This window comes from Gilbertella persicaria, assembly GCF_025201335.1.
Source record: "Gilbertella persicaria strain CBS 190.32 chromosome Unknown B0P05scaffold_64, whole genome shotgun sequence".
Taxonomy (NCBI): Eukaryota; Fungi; Mucoromycota; class Mucoromycetes; order Mucorales; family Choanephoraceae; genus Gilbertella; species Gilbertella persicaria.
The window spans coordinates 1-22780 of record NW_026252025.1 but is presented as its reverse complement, the minus strand read 5'-3'; the positions used below and the strand labels follow the sequence as shown (position 1 = coordinate 22780).

At 37.9% G+C, this 22780-nt stretch overlaps 9 protein-coding genes across 9 annotated transcripts; 5 read left to right on the top strand and 4 right to left on the bottom strand.

Moving 5' to 3' along the window:
• Positions 1-5: 5 nt before the first annotated feature.
• On the bottom strand, positions 6-2984 carry B0P05DRAFT_591798 (uncharacterized protein; the record flags this gene model as incomplete). Its single annotated transcript, XM_051582939.1, has 4 exons — positions 6-52; positions 642-1685; positions 1757-1940; positions 1995-2984. 4 exons carry the CDS (start codon positions 2982-2984, stop codon positions 6-8), a joined length of 2265 nt encoding a protein of 754 aa, XP_051430028.1.
• Positions 2985-3156: 172 nt separating this feature from the next.
• Positions 3157-3495, bottom strand: B0P05DRAFT_443795 (uncharacterized protein; the record flags this gene model as incomplete). The annotated part of the gene is made up of 1 exon (XM_051573780.1): positions 3157-3495. A coding segment is annotated over one exon (339 nt), but the record flags the coding sequence as incomplete, so codon positions are not given.
• Positions 3496-4753: 1258 nt separating this feature from the next.
• On the top strand, positions 4754-6241 carry B0P05DRAFT_575600 (uncharacterized protein; the record flags this gene model as incomplete). The annotated part of the gene is made up of 3 exons (XM_051581656.1): positions 4754-4763; positions 4817-5049; positions 5105-6241. 3 exons carry the CDS (start codon positions 4754-4756, stop codon positions 6239-6241), a joined length of 1380 nt encoding a protein of 459 aa, XP_051430026.1.
• An 834-nt stretch (positions 6242-7075) lies between these two features.
• Positions 7076-7989, top strand: B0P05DRAFT_575599 (uncharacterized protein; the record flags this gene model as incomplete). The annotated part of the gene is made up of 4 exons (XM_051581655.1): positions 7076-7202; positions 7257-7502; positions 7563-7928; positions 7967-7989. 4 exons carry the CDS (start codon positions 7076-7078, stop codon positions 7987-7989), a joined length of 762 nt encoding a protein of 253 aa, XP_051430025.1.
• A 1416-nt stretch (positions 7990-9405) lies between these two features.
• Positions 9406-9984, top strand: B0P05DRAFT_311751 (uncharacterized protein). The gene is made up of 2 exons (XM_051573503.1): positions 9406-9647; positions 9716-9984. Exons 1-2 carry the CDS (start codon positions 9525-9527, stop codon positions 9887-9889), a joined length of 297 nt encoding a protein of 98 aa, XP_051430024.1. The 5' UTR covers positions 9406-9524; the 3' UTR covers positions 9890-9984.
• A 148-nt stretch (positions 9985-10132) lies between these two features.
• Positions 10133-10767, top strand: B0P05DRAFT_575598 (uncharacterized protein; the record flags this gene model as incomplete). Its single annotated transcript, XM_051581654.1, has 2 exons — positions 10133-10367; positions 10469-10767. 2 exons carry the CDS (start codon positions 10133-10135, stop codon positions 10765-10767), a joined length of 534 nt encoding a protein of 177 aa, XP_051430023.1.
• Positions 10768-13545: 2778 nt separating this feature from the next.
• On the bottom strand, positions 13546-14083 carry B0P05DRAFT_562214 (uncharacterized protein). Its single transcript, XM_051580572.1, has 3 exons — positions 14064-14083; positions 13819-13965; positions 13546-13764 (listed from the first exon to the last, which is right to left on the bottom strand). The coding sequence occupies exons 2-3, from the start codon at positions 13963-13965 to the stop codon at positions 13609-13611; spliced, it is 303 nt and encodes a 100-aa protein (XP_051430022.1). The 5' UTR covers positions 14064-14083; the 3' UTR covers positions 13546-13608.
• Positions 14084-18498: 4415 nt separating this feature from the next.
• On the top strand, positions 18499-19524 carry B0P05DRAFT_641546 (uncharacterized protein). The gene is made up of 3 exons (XM_051583777.1): positions 18499-18934; positions 18993-19259; positions 19309-19524. Exons 1-3 carry the CDS (start codon positions 18822-18824, stop codon positions 19460-19462), a joined length of 534 nt encoding a protein of 177 aa, XP_051430021.1. The 5' UTR covers positions 18499-18821; the 3' UTR covers positions 19463-19524.
• A 2142-nt stretch (positions 19525-21666) lies between these two features.
• On the bottom strand, positions 21667-22427 carry B0P05DRAFT_562202 (uncharacterized protein; the record flags this gene model as incomplete). Its single annotated transcript, XM_051580571.1, has 3 exons — positions 22381-22427; positions 22060-22322; positions 21667-21985 (listed from the first exon to the last, which is right to left on the bottom strand). The coding sequence occupies exons 2-3, from the start codon at positions 22320-22322 to the stop codon at positions 21667-21669; spliced, it is 582 nt and encodes a 193-aa protein (XP_051430020.1). The 5' UTR covers positions 22381-22427.
• Positions 22428-22780: the final 353 nt, after the last annotated feature.

Here is a 22780-nt window from a genome sequence, read left to right as displayed (position 1 = left end):
GTACTTTAGCCAAACACTGTGAGTATTTGTTTCCAGGAACTAGGACGAGGACCTAAACCAGTTCAATTGAGTTCCCAAAAAGATGGTGCGCGTACGCACAAAGCCCCTCAGACCCCCACTATATAGTATTCACACTATCAAAAAAATGGAATGCCTATCATTTTCAATAGATGATCCACTCAAACAAAGCCAGTATATGCTACAAGTATGTTAGTAATTACTTTTATTATGCTCCTGAATCATTTTAGAGCAAAAAAAAAAAAAAAAAAAAAAAAAAAAATAACGAATTTTTTTTTGGTCATTTTGGTCATTTTGGCCTTATAAGTACTCGGTAAAAGTTTATATTTTATTTGTAAGGTTTTGAAGACTAGGCCCTATGGGGTAAATGTCTAACCATCAGTTCAAAGCAGAATGGTACAAAAGAACTATATAGTGAAAAATATAGAAAAAAGGTCAGGAAGCATAGACGATGATGTGCTATATCGTATACAAGTAAGGAGAGAGAAGAGATAAAAAGGAAAACATAGAAAGAAAAGAGAAGCGCATAATAAAAGTATGAACAACACAGTATGTAGGAGAGAATTGGTTGTCTATTTGTACTGGGTAAAGCGAGGGAATCAGCCAAAGGAGAAAAGTCATACCAGAGGTATCTTTTTCTTCACTTGAAAAAGTCTTGTCAGGAAGATCAATAGTTTCAATTTCAAGAAGCAGTTGAGAGATTGTTGGCCACCAATTTGACCATCGTGTGTAGCGGTCGAGTCTTTGAGCTTGTAGGCTTGGAGAGCGTGATATTCTAGGTAACTGATTCAGGACATAATCAATTAGATTAGGCTGTATATCAGCTGGTAATCTCAAGCGTTCAGCGGCGCGTAGGCAACCGAGTACATGTCTTCGACTGACAGGTGATGTGCCACATGAGCAAGTAGAGGTGTACTTTGGAATCCACCCAAGACGCCAACGGAGAACTCTTTGGCGGTCATAAATCGACATAGGTAGCAGCAAGGGAGGATCAATCTGGCCAACAAAAGGCCTGCAGGCAGAGAGAAGGACGGGGGCATTGGTTTGTGCACGAAGAGCATTCAAATTGCGCTGACGAAGTCCCAAAAGTTGCTTCTTGGCGTTTCCATCAGCTTCAACCCAGCTGGAGAGCGTATTGTAGCTATCGCTAAGGTGTAACCAAATGTGATTCTTGTTTGATACTTGTGGCCAGAGAAAGATCTGCGTTTGCCGAGCAAAGGGGTATGTATCAATGTGTGTCGTTATTTGCATTATCAGTGTGTCTTCTGGAAGAGTTTCAAAACGAATCATCATCTTGAAGACAAGGTATTCTTTGCGTTCGGCCAGAGAGGGAAGGTTGGTCATCAGTTTGAACGATCCGGTTGTTCCCTTTGAATGACTATTGATGCAGAGTCGCAAACAAGTATCTTGTGCATGTTCTAGAGTTGCAAAATCAGATTTTCGGTAAAGACCAAGGCAAATACCATATTCCAATTTTGGACGTATAAAGATACTGTAAAGGCGAGCAGCTGTCAGTTTAGAAAAACGAATTTGCTTGAAGAATCCCAGAGAAGAGAACCCAGCATGCATAGCTGTGAGAGCAGACCTTGCGTTTTGACGAATCAAAAGAGAGACATTAACTTGAGCCTTGGTGTTGAATGGAATGCCCAAATATTCGAAAGATGACGCTATTGGTATTGGCGTATCATAGATCGAGTATGGCTGGCTAGCTTTTCGCAAAATTGATTCCATGACTGACGACGTTGCCGTTTAAGTTCAACTGTAAAGGACTGATACATTCTACGATACTCTTTCCAGAGTAAAGCTTTACCAATGCTACCGGGAGTGGCACGTCTCCATTGACGGTGAGCATTCTCACGAGCGTCAAACAATGATTGCAGATTGTCTGTCCAGTACCATGCATTGGAGGATAAGCGGGGTTTCTGCCTACCAACCACTTAGTCTAAGCAGGAATGGATGAGTGCTGTGAGTCTAACGGTCAGGTCATCGATATCCAAAGAGAATGAAGATGATGAATCCTGAGTAGAGGTAAAAGAATTATCAATGCGTCCTTTGTATAAATCAATTGAATACTTAACTAAGTCACGAAGGTCAGCAAGCAGCGGCGAAGCCTTAATAGCAAATAGATCCTGATACAGCTGACGAACTGGGAGTTCTTGTAATTTAGCCAATTTCCAAAGGAGTCTAGGGTGATTGGGTTGACCAATAGGAGTTTGAGCGCACAAGAGTGAAAGAGATACAGGGAAATGAGTAGAACCCATATGGGAGTTTTGAATGACTTCCATTCGTGGATTGATCAATTCATCAGTCAAACTAAAGAATAGATTGATGATACTTTTCTTGATTTGGTTTCTATGTTGTGTATAGTATGTAGGCACACCTTTAGCCAATTGCTCATTCCAGCAGGTGAGACCCAAGTTATTGGCCCAGTCAAACACACGGTGACCTCTTGGGCTCGTCAAGGAATCACCAAGTATTTGTCGATGTCTCGCGTTAAAGTCTCCGCAAAAGATAGTGTTTGTTTGGGAGGAGTTGCTTGACAGAGGTAAGTCGTTCAATACCTGGATACATTCTTCATCCGATAGAGAGGGTGGTAGGTAAAGACAATGGATAAGAAAATGAGAGACTTGACAGGAAAGGCTATAGAGTGACGTTGATGGGAGATGGGCCACCGAAAATGGACAATCAGGATTGACTAGTAAAGTTATACCCATTTGACCACGGTAAGTAGACGAAACAGGTACTGCATATGTATGATATTGCTGCCAGTGTGTATGGTATTGGAGTGAGGGCAATAGCCATGTTTCAGTAATAAACAAGAGTGAGCTTGACTGTAACGTGTTGGTAACTGCAGATATTGCTGAACGAGGGAGGCCAGTAGAATTCCATATAGTGAAGGTTAAAGGAATGAAAGTTGGATCATAGATAGGGGCGCAATTGGAGTCATAATTTGTAGGTGGGTGCATAGAGGTGTTTGGATCAGTAGTATTCATTTTATTGATCACTGTCTGGTGTGTCACCAGGTTGATCTTGCATTAGGTCGTCAGCGTCAGATTCCTTGTTCAGGAAGGATGTTATACGGAATGTGCCATCTGTAAAAGCTGACTGAGCCATACCCGCAGTAAGCCAGCCGCTATATACAAAATCACGGGCCACTGGCCTGCGAACATGTACACGCATGTATTCCAAAGCACGGATCAAACGTTGCTGATGGATTTCCCTCAACTTTGTTGTGCGCTCCTCGTCACTGGTTAAAGTTTCAAGAAGTTTGGGGTCACGAAGGTGATGATGGTCCAAAGGATTGAAATCCAGGAGTGGTGCAATCTTCCATTTTTCCAAGAGATTTGTAAACTCGTTATAATATCCAACATGGATGAATACGGCAACAACTCCTCTTGCCGAATAATGAATATCTAAAAGACGACCAGAAGCAGCGCCCAGCTTGTGCAGCTTATTGCGCATTGTCGAGAGGCGATCGCTTATAAGTACTCCATGGATTTTTGTAATTTTCACAAAATGTTTATTTGTCGGCAATAAAGTAACATTTTACTATGTTATATTTTAGTACGAAATAATCGTCTAGCAGTAGAGAATATGTTCAAAGTGTTAGTTTTGCAAAAGACATATAAAAGTTGTACGCTAGAGAGTGATAAGTGAATTAGCATTTTCTAGGTGCAACACATTATTTTAATAGGTAAAAGCATGGCAATTTTTACACCATTAGAAGCGCCTTGTTGAAAAAAACAACTTTTGTTATTGCGACTTTTTGTTAGCTGCTTGTTTTGGTACACTTAGAGCTGGTTATTTAATTTTGATTCCAAAAAATCTTAGTTGTGTAAAAGATTCAATTAGTGCAAAGGTATGAAGCTTAAGAAATGAAGAGTAGTAGAAAAGGAACTCCCTCCATTACTTTCATGTGTTCATTCCCATCCATCTGTTGTGCTGCATCCTGTGTTGTGTGAAATGGTGACGAGTTATTGGCTAAAAAGTCTGTGTAAAATATTTTGTTATTATCCTAAAAAGCAAACAAAACTGAGAAATTGTATGATAACATGTAGAACAGAAGCATAGGTTTATTTGATACAGGAAATAAAAGAATTGAGAAGGGTAACGAGTGACACTAGTGCTTGATTCATTCGTATATGTATCCATCCACTCACTCATCCACTGGGTGGGTTGAATCGTCTCGGTGTTTTAGTCTGATTTTTGTCTGTCCATCCATTTATTCATCGATCTATTTATTCATCGTTCATCCATTTGTTCATCCATCCATTTATTCATCGTTCGTCCACTGACTGTACACTTGTTGTCGATAGTCGTTTTGTTTGTTGCTATGGTAATATAGATGAGATGGGCGTATTTTTGTTGACTGTTTCATCTAGACGCTATTTGTGCTATTGGCTGGAAAACCTGTTTGTTTAAGGGGTAAACAAACTGTTGTTATCCTAAAAAAATGACAAAGTCAAACAGAGAGTACGAAAAGTGGAGTTAAACTGACGATGTGCAATGTCAGATTAAGAGAAAGAATGAACATGAAGGTGATGGCATCTAAAATGGGGCATGCGGGCAGCGATGTGAGAATCAATATTCTAGTTACTAACAGTAGCCGTTTTGAACCTACTGCCCGACTGATTGTTTACACAACAGATCCTGCGGGGTGTCCTAGAATAAATAGATGCTAGAACAAGAAGTTTTAAATGCTTTTCTTCTTACTATAACTCTTTTAAAGCTAAAAATGAAACCCGGTAAATTAGTGACTGTGCAATACATTTCTTTGCTCATTTGTTTTCTTCAACAGAATTAGAACAATTTATTCTAACTGAAAAGAAGCCTTACTTGCTGACCTTTTTGATCGAATACAAACACGAATTAATACGACAGTTCAAGTGCGAAAAAACGTTGAAGAAGTGCGCCTTGGACTGCTATGACGAGCTCTGGCTGAAGCACAACATCCAAGGCAATGTATCAAAATACAATAAGGTTGATAGGCATGTATGGAGTGCTTTACTCAAAGTCCGAGAGTCTCCAAAAGTAAGTTTTCGACATGCCCTAAATACATATTAAAAGGATAACAATTTTCGTATAGGAAGAAACTTCCATTAACCAAAGTACCACCATCGTACAAGTGACTTCTAGGTCAAAGAAGACTTCTCCTGGTGTTTATGTCCTTGACTCCAAAATCAAGGATATCCATCAATACTCTCTGAATGATATCAGGAATGGAGCTCTAATCGCTGGTGTGGATATCAAGAGCCATTTTGTTGAATACCGAAAAAGGAGCTTGGAGTGTGTTAAAAACCACTCATTTACCGACCAGCAGCTTTTGTCTTTATCAAATATTGTCATCCTGTCCCAATCCACTCCTTTAGAATTTGTTGACAAGCCCACCTCTGCCTCTGTTTATGCTTCCCTTACCGCTCCTTTGTTTTCCTCTTTGCCCTCCCTTTCTACCGATGTCCTCAACCAAATCAAATCCGCTTTCACTGCTTATACCGCCAACAACAATGCTCTCCTTTTCTCCCGCACACTCATTAACCTTGCCGAAACCTCCACTGATCCTATCCTTGAACCCATTCTCCTTTCCTTTGTCACACTCGTTTCCGAAATTGTCCCTTTTACCCTTCATGATATGTCCGAAATGCAACTCCAGACCTCCTTCATCCATCCTTTGATCCGCGGCCTCACTAAATCCTCCTCTTCCATCGTGTCACACTGCTCGAACAAAACGGCCTTTGAAAGTGAGCACTCCATCTTGCACTGCCGACCCGACTATCGTGTAGATGTCTATACGTCGGCAGGTGTCTATGATGGCACCAACATGTTTGGTGAACTGAAGCCTGCATCTGCAAGTGCTGATGATGTAAAGTGCGACTTTCACAAGTGCATGAGTTTGGGCAAGGTGGCACTGAAATACGCCAAATCCCCCTATACTATGACCTTCACCTCATACCACGACCGCCTTCATTTCTACCTTCACCACTCCTTAAATTCCGACTTAACTTATGCTCTTCATTTACATTCCTTAACAGTTCCTTTGACCGCCAACACCTTCCATTCCTTCAACACCATGCTCCCTCAACTCTATCAAATCGCTCAAATATTCCATTCCTTCTGCATGCCCTCTAATTCCGCCTCTCCCAATTCCGATTCCTCCGCTACTGTCCCTTACCCAATCATTAAAACTTTAATTAACCATAATAAAAAACGAAAAATTTCTCACTAAACTAATCCACATGAAAATGAGCCTCTACTGCTGCTGAATTCACGGCGCAACCATTAAACATTTATTTATTCCGTATCAAAAAAGAAAAAAAAAACACATAAATCAAACATTCATTCATACATATAAACTACACTGGCAGCCTGGCTGCCACAAGCCAGTTATCCCTGTGGTAATTTTTTTGGCACCTCTAGCCTCAAATATTGAGATTCTAAAGGATCGATAGGCCACACTTTCATGGTTTGTATTGAAACGGTATCTGCTTCTGTAGCATCCCGTTTAGGAAGACTTGTCCTCTTGACACCACAAGGTTCCCGTGTTGAATCAGAAAGCTTAGAAAGTCGTACAGAAGTACCCACTGTTGGTCCTCCCAGAAGAAGTCGAAGAACAAGAACAAGAACAAGACGTAGAGTCGAATAATGCAAGCATTAATAGATATTATTATTCATATATGTCGTTACTCTCATCTCCGTCAGACGGCCGACATCTAATTCTCGTTTACTGACGTTTTGTTGTATTCTGGTTGGATATTGAATAATGGTCTTTGACCACATGTAGTAGTTGTTGTTGTCGATGGTGCAACGTTGAAATATTGTCATAACAAGACAACGTTGAAATATTGTCATAACAAGAGTAGGCTTTAAATCGGTCTTTGACCTGATATAGAAACTGGAATGTTGTCGTGAGCCAAATTTTCTATTCTTTGTAATGCTTAAAAAGCGCAGTTCGTTTTTTCTAGGTCTTTTTTGTTATCTTTTTACTCAAAGGCTTCTTGTAACTCTCACTTGTGCCCTTTTGAATGATCGTCCCGAAGTTGATGTTGATTATTTCGGTAGAATGTTCGTGGAGATGAAGGTGAAAGATGACGGTGGCAAGTACACTGTTACTACTTTCAATCCGACAGTTGGTCTACATTTGCTAAAACATTTGACGGAAGATTTCAATCACCAAATGGTTATCGAAGGTATTTATTGTTATATTTTTTTGAATGGGAAGCGTATTGATTTTTTTTCATAAGGAACGTTTTATGTGCATGCTTGGTTGAACAATAATGGTGCTGCCGCAATGACCAAAAAGATGACATTGACAAAACTCATTTACAATAACACATCGGTTTCTCCCCCAGAAGAAAATGTTAGAGTTCACAAATTTGTTCTCCTTAAGCATGTGATTGATAAATTTTATGATGACAAAGAATTCACTGGTTCGAAGAAGAGCTTGGATGACTTGAAGCTCGAATATAAGGAATTGCACAAGGATATTTGTAAGCTTGTGTCCGTTATATATGGTTCTAAAAAAACTGACACTTGTACTATTTATTCAGATCCAAATATTCCAATTGAAGATGTCAAGTTTTCTACTGAAGAAATAAAAAATCGTAGGGACCGAGAAATGCAAGCAAAAAGAAACTCAACGGCAGAAATAGCTTTATTGCTAAAAGAAAAAATGCTACAGATGAACACTGTTGCGTTAATAACTGACTCGGATCTTGAAGCTATAACAAAGAAAAGAAAATTTGCTTCAAAAAGTTGGTTTTTGTTTATTCAGATAAGAAGTCTAGGCTGTTGTTCAATCTATCAGTTAAATATGGTAATACAGTTGCTGACTTGTTTTGAGCCTGTCTTTGATCTTGAGCAGAAAAAAAATGCAAGAGTTGCTGCTTCTGTTCGGTTTTTGTACCAGCCCTTGTGTAGGTTTAAGTATAGGAATAAAATGCGATGTGTATAGACTTACTTTTACAAATTGTCTAGGTAATCTTATGTCCAACATTACGAAAGCCGCAAGGCTGAACCTTGTTGAAAGAGAGAAAAAAGTTTTGGCACCTGTGAAAAGTGTTTTTTTTTAATGGCTTCGAATATGGGACTATTGAAAAGTTAAGAGGATGTTTGTAAGTGATAAGGGCGATACATACTATGATTGATGATCTTGTTTCGAGATGAATAATGATCGAGTTTCATCATACTTTGCGTCAGGAAGTGCAAGTTGTACAGATTCACACAACATTGAATTTGTTTTACAATATTGTTGCCGTCTTGTTGGTCAGGAAATGTAGTCGCGAGACGTTTAACTATTTTTTCCAGCATGATCGTCCTTTCTTTTTTTGTTTTTTTAACAATCTTTTTAACATCCATTATTAAAAGACATAAATACCGAAATAGACGTTACTCAAAGCTGTTTTCTTGTTTCTAAAATAACCTAATTTATTTCTCGTTAGTGACAAAGAGAGAATTTATGATGAGCTGAATTTTCCAACAAGATATAACAAAAGCTGTTGCAGTATATGGGTTCTCTGTGATCGTAATGTGGGATGTTGTTTCTATGAGGAAAATAATAAATGTAATAGAGGATAAACAAGCTTTGTCAAAATCCAAATCTAATCACTTATTTCAGTATCCTTTTGCTAATGTCGCTTCGGTTTCCACAAAAAAGTTGAAGGACGATCCTGTGTTGGTAGATATGTTTTGTTAGTGAAAGAAATATAAAATTTCTTAGTAAATGTTCGGGTAGTGCGGATGCTTTTGATATGACGAACAAACATTGTTTGACATGAGAAGAAACTAAATGAAAGGTTACGTTGGCGTAAAAAAAGTGACACGGCCTTGCGAGCTATATGAAAATCAACACTGTAGTTCCAAACAATCGCGTTTTGCACACGTATGCCAGTTAAGGGGAGTCGTACAGTGAAGGTGAATAAAAAGAGTAAAGAAGTTCATTTATTTTTATTTTTTCTTGATGGCTGACTTCAACGCTCATCTTCGCTATTTTATCCAAGTTACTAAAATTCCCTATTTAATTCTTTTTATCATGGATTTTCGTAATGAGATTGAAACTGTTGTTGATGGTGATAGCATTCGAAGCTTTAAAGCTAACCTTGTAAAACTCTACAGTGATATGTATATAGAAGTAAAGAGTTGTCCCCTACCGTCTAAGTTATATGACGATGTTCAATGGTGCGTATACGAAAAGCTCTTTCGAGCTGTTGAAAGAAAAAAGAAATTTGTATGTAGTCTTATAAGGGTGATTGATTTTTTAAAAAATTCAGGTTGATGGTACTTTCAGCAGTAGCAATGGCTCACCGGAAATTGGAGGTGTGAAAAGATTGTTGGATGAGATGAGCATCATGGATTGGATGATTCCCGAACCTGTCGAGGATAGCCTTGTTATTGGAGATGACAAGCTTGATTTTAATAAGGTGTTTTTCCAATATCAAAAAGATTGTCTCTCCAAGTTTCAAATAGAACAATTTTACAACTGGTCTTTTGCCATGATCATCATTTATTAATCTATGGATATGAATTCATATATGTTCACAACAATGAGTCTTCTGGGTCTCACACGACAACGAACACGAAATCAAGGAGAGAATGAAATGAAGGATAAAGAAATAGACATTGCATGCAATGTAGGTGTACGTATGTGTACGTGCGTTGGGGGAATAGGAAGCCGCAGCTAAAGGACAAACAAATCTATCAACAGATAGATGGATCAGAACAGTATAAAAAGGGCTGTGTTTCCCTGCCTTTTTTTTTCCTCTCATTATTCAACATCACTCACCTCACTCTATGTACGCCATCATCAAAGCCGATTGTGTTTCTGCGCCTATCGTTGTTGCTTACCGGTTCAACCGGGTGGGTATCCGCATTAAAGTAAAGGAGGGAAACGACTATTGCAAGATTCAATGCTAGTGTCCTTACCTGGCTCTGTACTGCCTTTCTCATTTGGGGCCCAACGAGCACTGTACTCTGGGTGGTAAGTAGTTTTTTCATTTCTTTGTTTCTGTGTGTGTGTGTGTTTGCGTTGCATTCATTGTCAGTGCATATAAGGGCTATGGAGGGCTGTGTGGTGTGATCTGGCGGTGGCTGACATTCGTTTTTTTTTTAAGGAAACTGTACTATGCGTTCGTATTTTACTTCTGCTGGTGGAGCTGCTGTCGCACGTACGATTACCGATTTGCGCACTTTAAAGGATAGCCATGGTACGCATGAAGCTGCCAAGGAAGTCAACAAGTTTGCAAAACTTGTCCTTTACAAGTATTGCCTTGACAACTGGTATGACAATGAAAAAGTGGATGCAGGAGCTCAGTTTGACATCATCAAGGAGGAACATAAGAAGTTGTTTCTGGAACTCAGTAAGTAATGTTGGGGGCAATGGGAGGATGTGGCGGCGCCATGCATGGATTGTGTGTGCAATGCGTCCTTTAATATTTATCTGCATTTTACCTACCCCTAGATCCAAATGAAAACTATGAGCAGGTCCAGTTTGATACCGAGGATATCAAGGCTAACGTAGATCGCAAAAGAAACCATGAGATTGATTTGGCCAATGAACTGGCCAAGAAGCTGAAGAAGAGATTGACCACAGGAACCAGCATTCTGAGCGATATTGAATTGGAGGCTATCCGGCAGGCCGAAGGCAAAGCCATTGAAATTGAAAAGGAGCTGGAAGAGGAAAGTGAACAAACACAAGCTGAAGCAGAGCAAACACAAGCTGAACAAGTACAAGCAGAGGATGAAGAGATGGCCACTTGAAAAAAAAACAAAGCAAAAACAGGAAAAAGAAGTTCTTTTCAAAAATGCTTGTTTAAATAAAAATTTTACCTAAATTTCAAAACTTGTTAAAAAACATATATATGTATATCGCTGCATTGTTTTGTTTTGGCCTGGAACATGCTTTCGTACTTAGAGCTGTCAAAGGGTACTTTCCCTCAAGTTGTCCTATACACACACACATACACACATACACACACGCACATACACACACGCACATACACACACACGCTTCAGCTACTAGCAAGTATTTGGATAAAGGTTGCAACAGCCTCCACTCGAACACAAGACACACTTACCTATCCCTATACTAGCACTTGTGTACTCGGAGACCAAAGCTTAGAAACTCTCTGTAAATAATCAACAATCCTCACTCTACTGGTATTCTGATTTCTGCTCGATAACCTCATCAGCTTGCTCAGATCCACTATATGGCTGTGTTGTGAATATCAAAGCTTCTTCTTCTCTTTTTTTTTGGGTAGTGGCTCCTGATTTGCACCAATACAACCCTCTCGTTTTAGTCTCTGTATCTCTTGTTGTAAGCAGTAGTGGGCTTTCTTGCTTTACCATCAGGACTCATCTTTGATTAGATCTTGTCACACTGTCTTTAACACACTATAACACCACGCTTCGAGTTTGTGTACTTGAAGTCTAGTGGCTAGAGTTTCCGTCTTCTTGTTCTTATTCTTATTCTTTCTACCAACTTGATCAGACAGTCATTACAAGTACTAATAAAGAGAAAAAAAAAGCGATCTGCAGAATAGAGAGCAACAATTTGTACGTAAGAAAAAGAAAAGAAGAGCGGAATTTAAAATACCTGATCTCCTTTTTACATGCCATTCATTGTTCATCGTGTCGTAAGCTGCCTTTTCGATCTCAAGACTACCAATTATCGTAGCATACCTTTCTCTTCTATGTCATGCGTAACAAATGGCGCAAAAAAAAAGAGCTCATTTGATATTTGATATATACTAAAATGAATCTCTTTTCAACCAATTACAGTGTGCAACAAGCTTTGAATGCAGATCTGAAGACAGTGCTCAAATTAAGTCGACTTTCTTAGCTGTGCTTTGAGCGTTTTTGCTCTAAATATCATATAGAATGTATTGGAGATGAACTTTCAAAAGACATCTTGAGCTATCTGAGTGCTATCTGAGTGCTATCTGAGTGCTATCAAAGCATATAAAAGTAAGAATATAGGTACTCTATAATATGAATGAGGGAGCAAGTAGACATAGGACATACAGGATGATTTTATGTGGAGATTGAAATAGAATGATTCCAGTTCTTCCTCCCGCCGCATAAAGACGCAGCTTTATGGCCTTGGTGTAGTGACAAAAGCTGCAGAACTTTGTTTTTTGAGCCTTTCTGTATAAAGAACACGATAAACTTGCTGCTAAAGTAATGAGTAAACAGGCAAAAATGTTTACAGGGTTTTTTCATCTATATCTCCTCAACTCTATGGTATAGTTAGCAAACAAGTACATTCATTGCGAACTAGAGCCTTTGGCACACATTTTGAGTGTCTATGCTTGTTGGCAGCTTCATTTTTTGTCTTGTAGCGTCAATAAGAAGCTCCAAGTAGCTGTCAGCTCGATAATCTTCGTGAGTAGTACCCTTTGGATCAGAGTGATTTTCGGCCATTTAAAGCATTTATATGAGCATAAACAGGCTCTATGCTACCTTTATATGTCTATGAAAAAAAACAGGATTTGTATGGATTGTTATCATTTATGTTGTTGAAGCATTTCTCGTCCTGGAGACTTTGTTAAGCAAGTAATCAAAGTGATATTGAATTATTTCTTTGAATAGAATATACTATGGAGAGCACACTTGATCCGCCTAGATCAAAGAAAGAGAATGTTTGCTTATAGAAAAATGTTAAAGTGTTAATGAATGAATTTGGCTCATAGTTCTACGGCTCGTTTTTTTCTCTCTCTTGTACATCGGCGTACATTTACTGCAGCCTTTGTTGCTTATTATTTTTTTTTTTTTGTATTCCGTTTCGTGTATAAGCAACAGCTGTTAGCTCCTAAGTAGATTGGCCTTGTTTTTATTTCATATTCTCAAAAAAGAAAAAAAAACTCTGACATTTCTTTATGCTCCAAAAAAAGATATAATGATATTTCTGAATCATAACAGTTTGATCAGTTTACAACAACCAAGAAGCAAATGTATACAAACAGCAGTTGGTCATTATTTCTTATGAATGATTGTGGATTCTTGATCTACAAATAAGCAAGCACTGTCTATCTCGTCTTCTTTGCGAATGTATTTATGCCTTTTTGTAGTCAATTGATCATTTTGCATAAAAAGTCTGTTTTTATATAAAGCTCTGTCTACTTGATTTACAGTGTCTATTGGTTTACACAAAATAATCTTATAGCAGGAGCATGAGTCTCTAGTCTAAGAATTGTAGCATTTGGATGTTTCTGACTGTATGTTATTATTATTCTTGCTATTATTATCGGAAAAAGTGATCACAAAAAAATAAAAAAGGCAACACTTGTTATGATACAATATATATATATATATATATTTTATTTTATATATGTATTTATTTCAAAAAATGAATGGTGTCAGTCTTTAGTTTCACTTCATAGAGAAGTTACTCACAGGAGTAGCCACGAGAAGGCAACTGACTCGTACTCCCTCACTTCCTTCACTGACACCTTCCCAGGCCCGCGATACACTGGGGAATGTCAGATCATTAAAGAAGGATCCCAGCAATTCCCAGCAACTACCCTTCTTCCCGCTGCAGACCAACGCCTATATACCTCGTATCTTACTCTCGGGCAGTAAGATAAGAAAGTAAATCATCGGCTATAACAGGCCAACAACGATCAGGATCGAACACTGAAAGCCACGGAGAGAGAGACACCAGTAGACAGAACCAACCAAATAGAGAGAAAAACCTAGAGAAAGCAGAGATGTCAGCAAACGCGTTTTTGAAATGATGGAGTACTTACCAAAAACGATCTACAAAAGAGAGAACACGAAAAACTACATTGTTAGACTACAGAAAACACAGACGCTCAAATGAAATAGAAGACTCAAAAACCAACCAAAGAGAAATCCTAGAAAGACAGAGATGTCAGTAAACGCGTTCTTGAAATAAATAAGGTACTTACAGAAAACGAACCACAGAAAGAGAGAACAAGAAACAACTATACAGTGCATTGTTAGACTACAGATAATAGTATATCTCAATACATAGCTACTTGTAACCAAAGTAGAGAGACAAAGAGAGAGAACAAGCAGATAGAGCAAGCGGATAGAAAACCAAGTAAAGAGAAAACCTTAGAGAAAGTAGACGCGTTCTGAAATAGTTAAGGCACGAACCAAAAGAGAGAGAGACCAGAGTAGAGAAAGTAAAGAAACAGAAAGAAAAGATAAAGAAATAAAAAACAGTGCTGCGTGCCTTTTCATAAGTAATTTTTTTTCTTTTCCTTTCCTTGCCCTTCCTTTTCTTTGGATCATCTCATAGAGAGGACGCCCAATCTTGTGTTACATATAAACTTATTTAGTTGCATAAGACATGCGATGAACACCCTACTTGTCAGTTCTATAAACAGAAAAGCATCCCCTTTTGCTTATTTTCTTTCTCTTTTGCTATGTACTTATCCTCTGTATTTCTATTGAGTAATTCATTATTCTTTGCCCTTGAAGATAAGGGAAGTTTACTTATCATATAAATCAATGCGGAATGTATTTCGTAATAGAGGACTTTGAATTGTAATCATTCCCAGTTTCCTTTTTTTCTTTCCATGAGAAGATCATCCTGAAACAATAACAAACTTTCTTATTCATATGAAAATGTCAATAACCAAAAGAGCAAAGAAAAGTTTAGCTGTTTAAAAAAAAAAAAGAAAGAAAGAAAAAGAAAGAAAGCTATTTTACACACAAACTGAAAGTACTGATTACTGGTGCCTAAAGATGAACTAGCTATTGTCTTTTTTTTTCTTCCTTTTTTTTTTTACCTTGAGCACAAAAAGTATGTCCGTTGATCCGTGCATCATGCATACGCTTACGATATCAACCAATACCTGTACCAGCAGACCATTAATTGAAAACATGGGATATTGACGTGGTCATTCAGTATATCAAGGTCAACTTGTGCAATAACCAAACCATCACACTCACAAATCTTCAGCAAAAGACAATTGTTCTACTACGCATTGATACCAAGGCTAGGCCAAGATCAGACATAGGCAATATACAATACAGTATATGAGTTTTGTAGTAAACAAAAGAAAAAGCGATGAATTTTTCAGGGTCTATTTTCAGGGAAAAGTAAGCAACTGTCCCAGGGATTTAAAAAAAAAAAAACCTTGGATTGATGGTCGGTAAGCAATAAGCTCTTTGTTAGGATGGATGCTAAATTACATTTATTCTGCTATTTTCTGAGTACCTATAGATGGTGGTGATAACTTGGCAAGTATCTGTCTTCCACTTCTTAAGTTCAACAATAAGTTCCTTGTTGATTTGATATTACTTGTTCCAGTTGTCGTTCTTGTATTTGGCGACCTATCTTTTAAGTCTAATAAACTCTTCTTTGAACTCATATGTTGTCGTGCTATCCGAATATTCTGATATTTACAATGGTAATTTTGAACCATGTCTTTCTTCATCTTTCCTGGTTTGCTCTTCGATTTGCAGTCTTTTGAAAAGTGCAAGCGCGTCTGCTGCAGTGAGCAATCTTTCTGGCTCATTATTGTTGATATCACTCGTAATTTATTCTGCGATGCGCGGCTTTGAAAGATATAAGGAAGAAAGGGGGTTTCAGGAACAATCAACCAAAAAAATAATGCTACTTTCCAAAAAAAAAAAAAAAAAAAAAAGGGGGACAAAAGGTTGATATCTGCTGAGAGAACCTACCATTTCATACTCTATTTTTCTACACATATCTTTCTACTCAAATTTGAATTCCTTATTATTCAACTCTAAATTCTGACAGTTACTTGTGTCACAGAATACTTACTTTGAGTCCCAATTATTACTTTATATCACATTAGACTTTATCACATATTGCTCATTTTACATTTAGTCAGCATAGCCTAATATGATCGTATCACTTTTACAGTGATTCATGAATTTATTATATTTGGGCTGTTATAATTGCACTTTTGCAAGTCCAACATGACCACCTTAGAATAGATACAAATACTAGAACAATTCAATTTAAATAAAGACATCCATAATTTCATCTTAAACTTACAATCGTACTTTACTTGTATTATCTTTTACTTTAAACTAGACTATTATTATATCATTCGTCTAACTGGGTACTTTGATCTTGCATTACATTTGATTATTGTACGTTATATTATATTGTATCTTTGTATCTCTTTTATTTATACAAATTACATAGTCGGACGACTTAAAATCTGGTGCTCATTACATATAACTTGCTGTCTATTGCTCTGTTATATTTACTGTTCTATATTTCTACAAGTTACTGCAATCTCTATCTTTGTCCTGTGGCACTAACAAGCACATCAAAGAACTTGAAAATCAGAGCAAGATACAAACTAGCCCAAAGCTGTTCAAATAATCCTTGGCCCCTTCTCGACGATTGATAGTAAAGCAAAAGTCAAATTAGGCTTCATAACGGGGCTATCCAAATGCAACTCAAGGGGAAGCGTAATGTAAGAATTATTCTTTGGAAAAACAAAAGAAGAACATCAAATCAGATGATATGTCGCTAACATCAGTCACCACAGCTCTCGAAATTAAGTAACTTCCTCATTCCAAATGAAACAGTGAAAGCACCTACCACTGAAAAAAAAAAAAAAACTATACTATATCTAAAAGATCTGAAGTTGGGAACTACTTTAGTGGACCTGGATGTTCACGCATTTACTCTGAAGAGATGAAACGGTCCAATTACAATTAATTGGTCTTTGCATTTGTACAAAAGAGAAAAACAGAGTACATCCAATCTTTTGAATAAACATAGAGTCAAAGCAAAAGACGTCTTTTTTCTTCTTCTTTTTTCATAGAACTTGTCAGGCTTTTAATTTGATAGATTTGTTCATCACTTTTAACACCTTTATATTTTTCTTATAGATTCTATCTATCCATATATGCAACTTTATACCTGTTAGAAGGCTCAATCTGCTTACTTATGCATGCATAACCCTAAGTTTCTTGCTATCATTTGGTGTACAACAAGCAACTTTATAATGCATCTGATAAGAAAATAACACAAAGGCCATTTGTTCATGCATCTCTTAAAGTGGCCAATCTCTTAAAGTGTCCAAGGCAACAGATTGATTGGCTAAGCCACTTGACTTCGAATATGGTATTTTTATTTCCAGAAAAAATTTTTTCTTTTTCAAACCCTTGTCTTTTATTTTTACATTGTTGTCAAAATAAAGACCATATTGCTCAGGGTACTCAAACTCTTGTTTAGCTATCCTATGGAGCTAAAAGAGTGCTACCTTCCAGCCGTGTAGCTGTGTCTGTTCAGTGTTTTGCTTTTTTGGCGCTGTTTAGATATGACGTCATACTAAGACTTGTGTAACCAAAAGCTATTGTCCCTAGCGATTGTTTATACACGTACGTACTAACTGGCTGCAGACAAAGGGTAAACACTAAGCCCAAAAGGAAGCAAATATGTATACAGATATCAGGTTTTTGGGTTTACTGATTCTCAATACATAGATACTTGTACTTCGGGGTACTTGTACATACAAAGGGAAAAAAAGAATGCGCAGCAGCATTCATACATACAAAGATAGAAGACTAGCCATCTTTTGTCTCAAGATTGGGTTTACCGTTGCCTAATACTCTGTTCAAGAGAGTGATTAGCTCTTGTTCAGAAAAGAGATGCATTTGTTCAAGTCTGGTAAGCTTGTTCAAACTACTGCAAATACTTGTACTTCGGGGTACTTGTACATACAAAGGGAAAAAAAGAATGCGCAGCAGCATTCATACATACAAAGATAGAAGACTAGCCATCTTCAAACTACTGCAAATACTTGTACTTCGGGGTACTTGTATACACAAAGGGAAAAAAAGAATGCGCAGTAGCATTCATACATACAAAGATAGAAGACTAGCCATCTTTTGTCTCAAGATTGGGTTTAACGTTGCCTAATACTCTGTTCAAGAGAGTGATTAGCTCTTGTTCAGAAAAGAGATGCATTTGTTCAAGTCTGGTAAGCTTGTTCAAACTACTGCAAATACTTGTACTTCGGGGTACTTGTATACACAAAGGGGAAAAAGAAGGCATGGTGTCACTTTCTAGGCTGAAACTGGTCTTTCTCTATCGACAAGGCTTTCTCTCAGGTGTCTCCAAGGTTACTCAGCAAGTCTCAAGGTCAATCAAGAATGGCTCTCATGGCTCAGTGGATATCTAGTAAGTATCTTCCAATGGTGTTAAAAGTATAATACACTAAAGTCCTTTTGTTTAGGTGTTTGCAAGGCTGGTCATCAAGGTCTGTTACTGGTCCAAGACTGACTCTCTCCCTGGTTCTACCCTGTTATGGTTAGCAAGCTCAAGATCCCTAGGTATACTCTACTTATGGTGGTGTCTAAGGCGTCTCCAAGGTTGGTCATCATGGTGTGTTACTGGTGCAAGACTGTCTCCCTTTGATTCTGGTTCTTTCAAGCGTTTCAAGGTATCCATTGAAGACTCAACAGATCTTCGCAATGCCGTCTGCTTTCTTCAGCCTTGTCTGTTTGAGAGTCTGATCAGCTCTTGTGCAGGCAAGAAGAGGGTTTGGTTAGGCTTGATCATCCTAATCAAATCCACAGTACACTGGTGTTTCTCTGTGGTTATACTCTCCTTCCATAGATAAGTTTCAAATGAGAATGCATACCCTACTTACGATTTTTTTTCTCATAGGCATCCATCAAGGTACACTGGCTGTGTTTCTTTAGGCTAGCGAGCTTCAAGCTCTCAAGGTTTGTTCCACTCAAGCTGGTTTCTTAGGTGGCTAAAAGGTCATCCATCAAGACAAACAGTAGGTTCAAGACTCTCTCCTACACTCTCTGTATGGCTGTGCTTCTTTTGGTCGGTTAGTTTCAAGATGACAAAGGTTGTTCTACTCAAGTTGGCTTTTCTAGGTTTCTACAAGGTGATCAAGCAAGGCGTACTGCTGATTCAAGACTTTCCCTCTGCGCTTGTGCTCTACTTTGGTCAGTGAGTTCCAAAACAGCAAGGTTTGCACTACTCACCGTATTCTGTAGGTATCTGCAAGGCTATCTGTCTATGTTTACTGCTGGCTCTCGATCGTCTCTTCTTGGTTGCGCTTGGTTATGCTTGGCTGTGCTTGGTTGTGCTTGGTTGTGCTTGGTTGCCTTGGTTATGCTCGGTTGTGCTTGGTTGTGCTTGGTGTGGTTAGCAAGTTCCACGATCACAAGGTCTGTTCTACTCAAGCTGGTTCCCTAGGCGTCTTCAAGACTATCCATCAAAACGTACCGATACCTCAAAACTGTCTCTCTCTGATAATGCTCTATTTTAGTCCGTAAGTTTCTAGATGGCGAAGGTTTACTCTACTTACATTGGTTTTCTAGGTATCTGCAAGGTCTTTTGTACAAGTATCACTGGACTTTCAAGACTGGTTTTCCTAGCTCTGGTTCTCTTTGGCCTTCCAAGGTGTTTGTTCAAGGCTTCAACAGGTCTTCATGGTGTGCGTTTCCTTCTTTGAGTCTTCTTGTTTCTGTTTAAGGGTCTGATCAGCTCTTGTGCAGGCAAGAAGAGGGTTTGGTTAGGTTTGATCACCCTGATTAGATCCACAATATGTTTGTGCTGTGTTTTTTTTTTACTAGTGTCTCCCCTCTCCTTCTAACTTGTACTTTTCTTTTTTGTTGTCTTTGTGTTGTATTTACAGATAGATTAGGTGCTTTTCTCCGTTTATGCTGTTCGTTTAGTTCGTGTTTTATCGTTTCCAAAGAAGCTATAAAAAGCCCTCTCTTGTGTATACTCTACAAGCATTGTGGTGTTGATTAGCCAAAGCTTTAGGTTTTTTTCTTTTTGTCTTACTGTCATGCTCAATGTTGGTTTGATCTCTAGGTATTCCTCAAGCTTAGTGTTTGTTTCTCTTGTTTTTCTTTTCTTTTTTTGGACTGAAGAAGGTTTTGTCTGGTGTCTTTAATGTAAGTAATAGTTGTCTTTTTCTTGTTTTACAGTCAGTGCTTGTGGTTGACTAGATCTTGTGCTTGCGCATTGTCTATTCATCTTTAGTTATTGGCAAAAACAGTCTTAAATAAAATTAATGGATTAAATCCACTCACGTCTGCTGAGATTGAATAAGCTAAAAAAAAATCCCATTTGAAGGCCTTGATAAAATAGCGCTAGCAATAAAAGTGATAATTATTCATCATGCTTTCCTATCGCCATCTTTTTATTTATCAAATGGCAAACACAACTGATTAAATATAAGCTTTTCTTAGGTTAGAAAGCAGTAAAAGATTTCTTTTTATGGTTTGTTTTGTTTGTGTTATGCAATTGAACAGTGATACACATCGTATTGTCTATCTCTTTAAAACGCGTAATGCCCTCTTGAAGATTAACTTTTCTTTGCTCATATTTGAATACAACAAGGAAATAAATTGCTATCTAGTATACCTCTTTAAAGAACAAAAAGTAGAGGTCTAAAAAATAAAAGGAATACTTGGACTGTTTCTCTCAATATAAACAATGATATCAGTATGATTATGTCCTCTTTCCTCCCTTTTCTTCTTCTTCTTTTTCTGTTACTTTACTCTTCTACTCTCTTGGCCTCGTATGCAAATCTACTAGCCTCTTCTCATCCATCAAGGAGGTAAGATAATTATTCTAAAAGACACGTTTACTGACTCTCTTATAGGGAACCACTTGTTTCCGTACAGTGATGTTCCAAATGCCCTCTTCTTGTCGGCGATGGCATCCATTCGGCCCTGAACTACCAGGGCCAGTTTGGGCCGGTTCATTCGGCTCTGAACTACGCAGAGCCGCGTGGGCTATGAAAATCAGCACATTGAGGGTAGCATGATGGCTTTGGTCTTTTGGTAAGTTATATATGCTTGAAAGCTTTTTTTTTAATCATCATTCTAGTTACTTGTTTCCTGGTTCATCAAGGCTCTCTTTTATGGCTTTACTTTCTTCTATTTCTGGCTCTATTTTGTATTTGGTGAATCTTTTTCAAACCTCTTCTTAAAATAATTGCCTCTTCCTAATAATGAAATTACTTACACATCATTAAAAAATAAACAAGTCATTTTTCTTCTTTTCTTATATATATATCATGATAATCATTAATGTACTTATGCTTCTGTATTATTCAAAACTGCTATGTTTAAATGAATTCGGGTAAAAGCTAGCATGTCTATGAAATAAACAGGTTTTCAATATGAGACAGACCTAGGTGTGCTTCCTTTTTTATAAACAAAAATTGCAGCTTAAATGATTTTACTAAAGGTACTAGAGAAGACATTTATTATGTTCAGATTACCACGATGGCTTTGTTAAGTTGGAATCTACTAGAAAGAGAATTGCAGGGTTGAACTGTAGATCCGTATTAAAGAGCATCTCGCTTTCATAATTTTGAAGTAATGAAAGATAAAATACGTTTGTATTGATTCAATATATATATATATATGTTCTTGGCGTAAATACTTTTGTAAGATGAGGTTTTGGTTGTGCTTCTTTCTTAAAATACAGCTAGTGAATCAAGTTATTTTCTTTATGAAGTAGCCTATTCAAAGTGTGTTCTTATAAGCTCTGAATATGATTGTCATTCATTATTTTCAAAGGCCAAATACTGCTAAATCAAATAAAATCATTATCAGGGTTTATATGTACGAAGCAAATAGAAAAAAAAAGAAAACAGGCTTATTGTTCAAGGTTGCTTTTCTTCAGAGGCAGGGCAACTGTAGGCGTTACAAGCTTGGTCAAAGAAGCAAAGAATTTGTCTTTCTTCTCTTGTAGATACAAGACATTTGTTCATTTATTAGCTCTTTAAGCCAACAGAAAGAGAGGACGGTGTCAGGCAAAGAGCCCAGATCCATTTTTCCGCGAGGGAGCGAAAACACATCAAGTTCCACAAAAGTGTAGATTCCATGTGAGGTCAACTCACACACAAAAGAAAAACACATTTCACCATCAACAAACAACGCAAAGCACTTAGGTGTACGGACACCAAGAGACACCTGATGATCAATAGATCGTTTGCACTCTAGAGCCAGCTTAGAGCGATCACTCAAAATTTGACTTGACTTGGTGCCAGGCTTCTTGACCTCCACGCAAAGCAACCCAAAAGAATTATCGTTGATAGGCAGAAAGACGAAAAATCGGGTTTAGCTTTGCTGCTGCTGCTGCTGTCTGAATTGGGATGACCATATGGTATTTTTCCATAGGACCGTGTGGATGAGACATTCTTGTCACGCAAGAGTATGTTTCTCAGAAACGGATACAATGCTTGGTCAATGAAGTCTTCTTCAGTTCTACACTCAGTCCTCCAGTTTTCGAAATTGTCAAGTATTTCTTGAACAACTCGTACCAAGGCATCTTCTTCTTCCTTCTTCGATTTCTTTGCATACCGCGACATCTGGTACTGCAAGTACTGCACATCTTTTTCTTCTTCATCATTATCATAATCGTCATAATCGTCATCATCGTCATCATCGTCATCATCGTCATCATCGTCATCATCTTCCACTTCTTTTTCTTCTTTTTCTTCTTTTTCTTCTTGCTCCAGCTCCCATTGTGTCTTCAAGTCAATGAACATGACTAGAATTTCATGCTCGAATTGCTTCTTCTTTGTGGCAGGAGTGAGCGCTTTTCTTATTTTTTTGAAGTTTTTAGCTTCAAGGCAGAATCCTTCAACAGCAACTGGCACTTCCAAGATAAATGAAAGCAGCAAGTATTGACTTTCTCTTAGCATCTTCTTGTTCCTCACCAGCTCAACAACACGTCTTCTTTCTTTGTTGAAAAACTTTTATCAAGTCTTCATGACCAACAGACCAGCGACCAAAGACACCTTCTTCTTACCATAATCTTGGCATA

Bases quoted from the DNA above. Each gene is read 5' to 3' on its own strand.
- B0P05DRAFT_562214 (XM_051580572.1), bottom strand. From the start codon at position 13,965: ATGCACTGTATAGTTGTTTCTTGTTCTCTCTTTCTGTGGTTCGTTTTC. The intron at 13,765-13,818 runs GTCTGTGTTTTC...TCTCTTTTGTAG, and splicing joins GTCTTCTATTTCATTTGAGC to ATCGTTTTTGGTAAGTACTC.
- B0P05DRAFT_311751 (XM_051573503.1), top strand. From the start codon at position 9,525: ATGGATATGAATTCATATATGTTCACAACAATGAGTCTTCTGGGTCTC. The intron at 9,648-9,715 runs GTACGTATGTGT...ATCTATCAACAG, and splicing joins ACATTGCATGCAATGTAGGT to ATAGATGGATCAGAACAGTA.
- B0P05DRAFT_641546 (XM_051583777.1), top strand. From the start codon at position 18,822: ATGACAAAGGTTGTTCTACTCAAGTTGGCTTTTCTAGGTTTCTACAAG. The intron at 18,935-18,992 runs GTGAGTTCCAAA...GGTATCTGCAAG, and splicing joins CTTGTGCTCTACTTTGGTCA to GCTATCTGTCTATGTTTACT. The intron at 19,260-19,308 runs GTAAGTTTCTAG...TTGGTTTTCTAG, and splicing joins ATAATGCTCTATTTTAGTCC to GTATCTGCAAGGTCTTTTGT.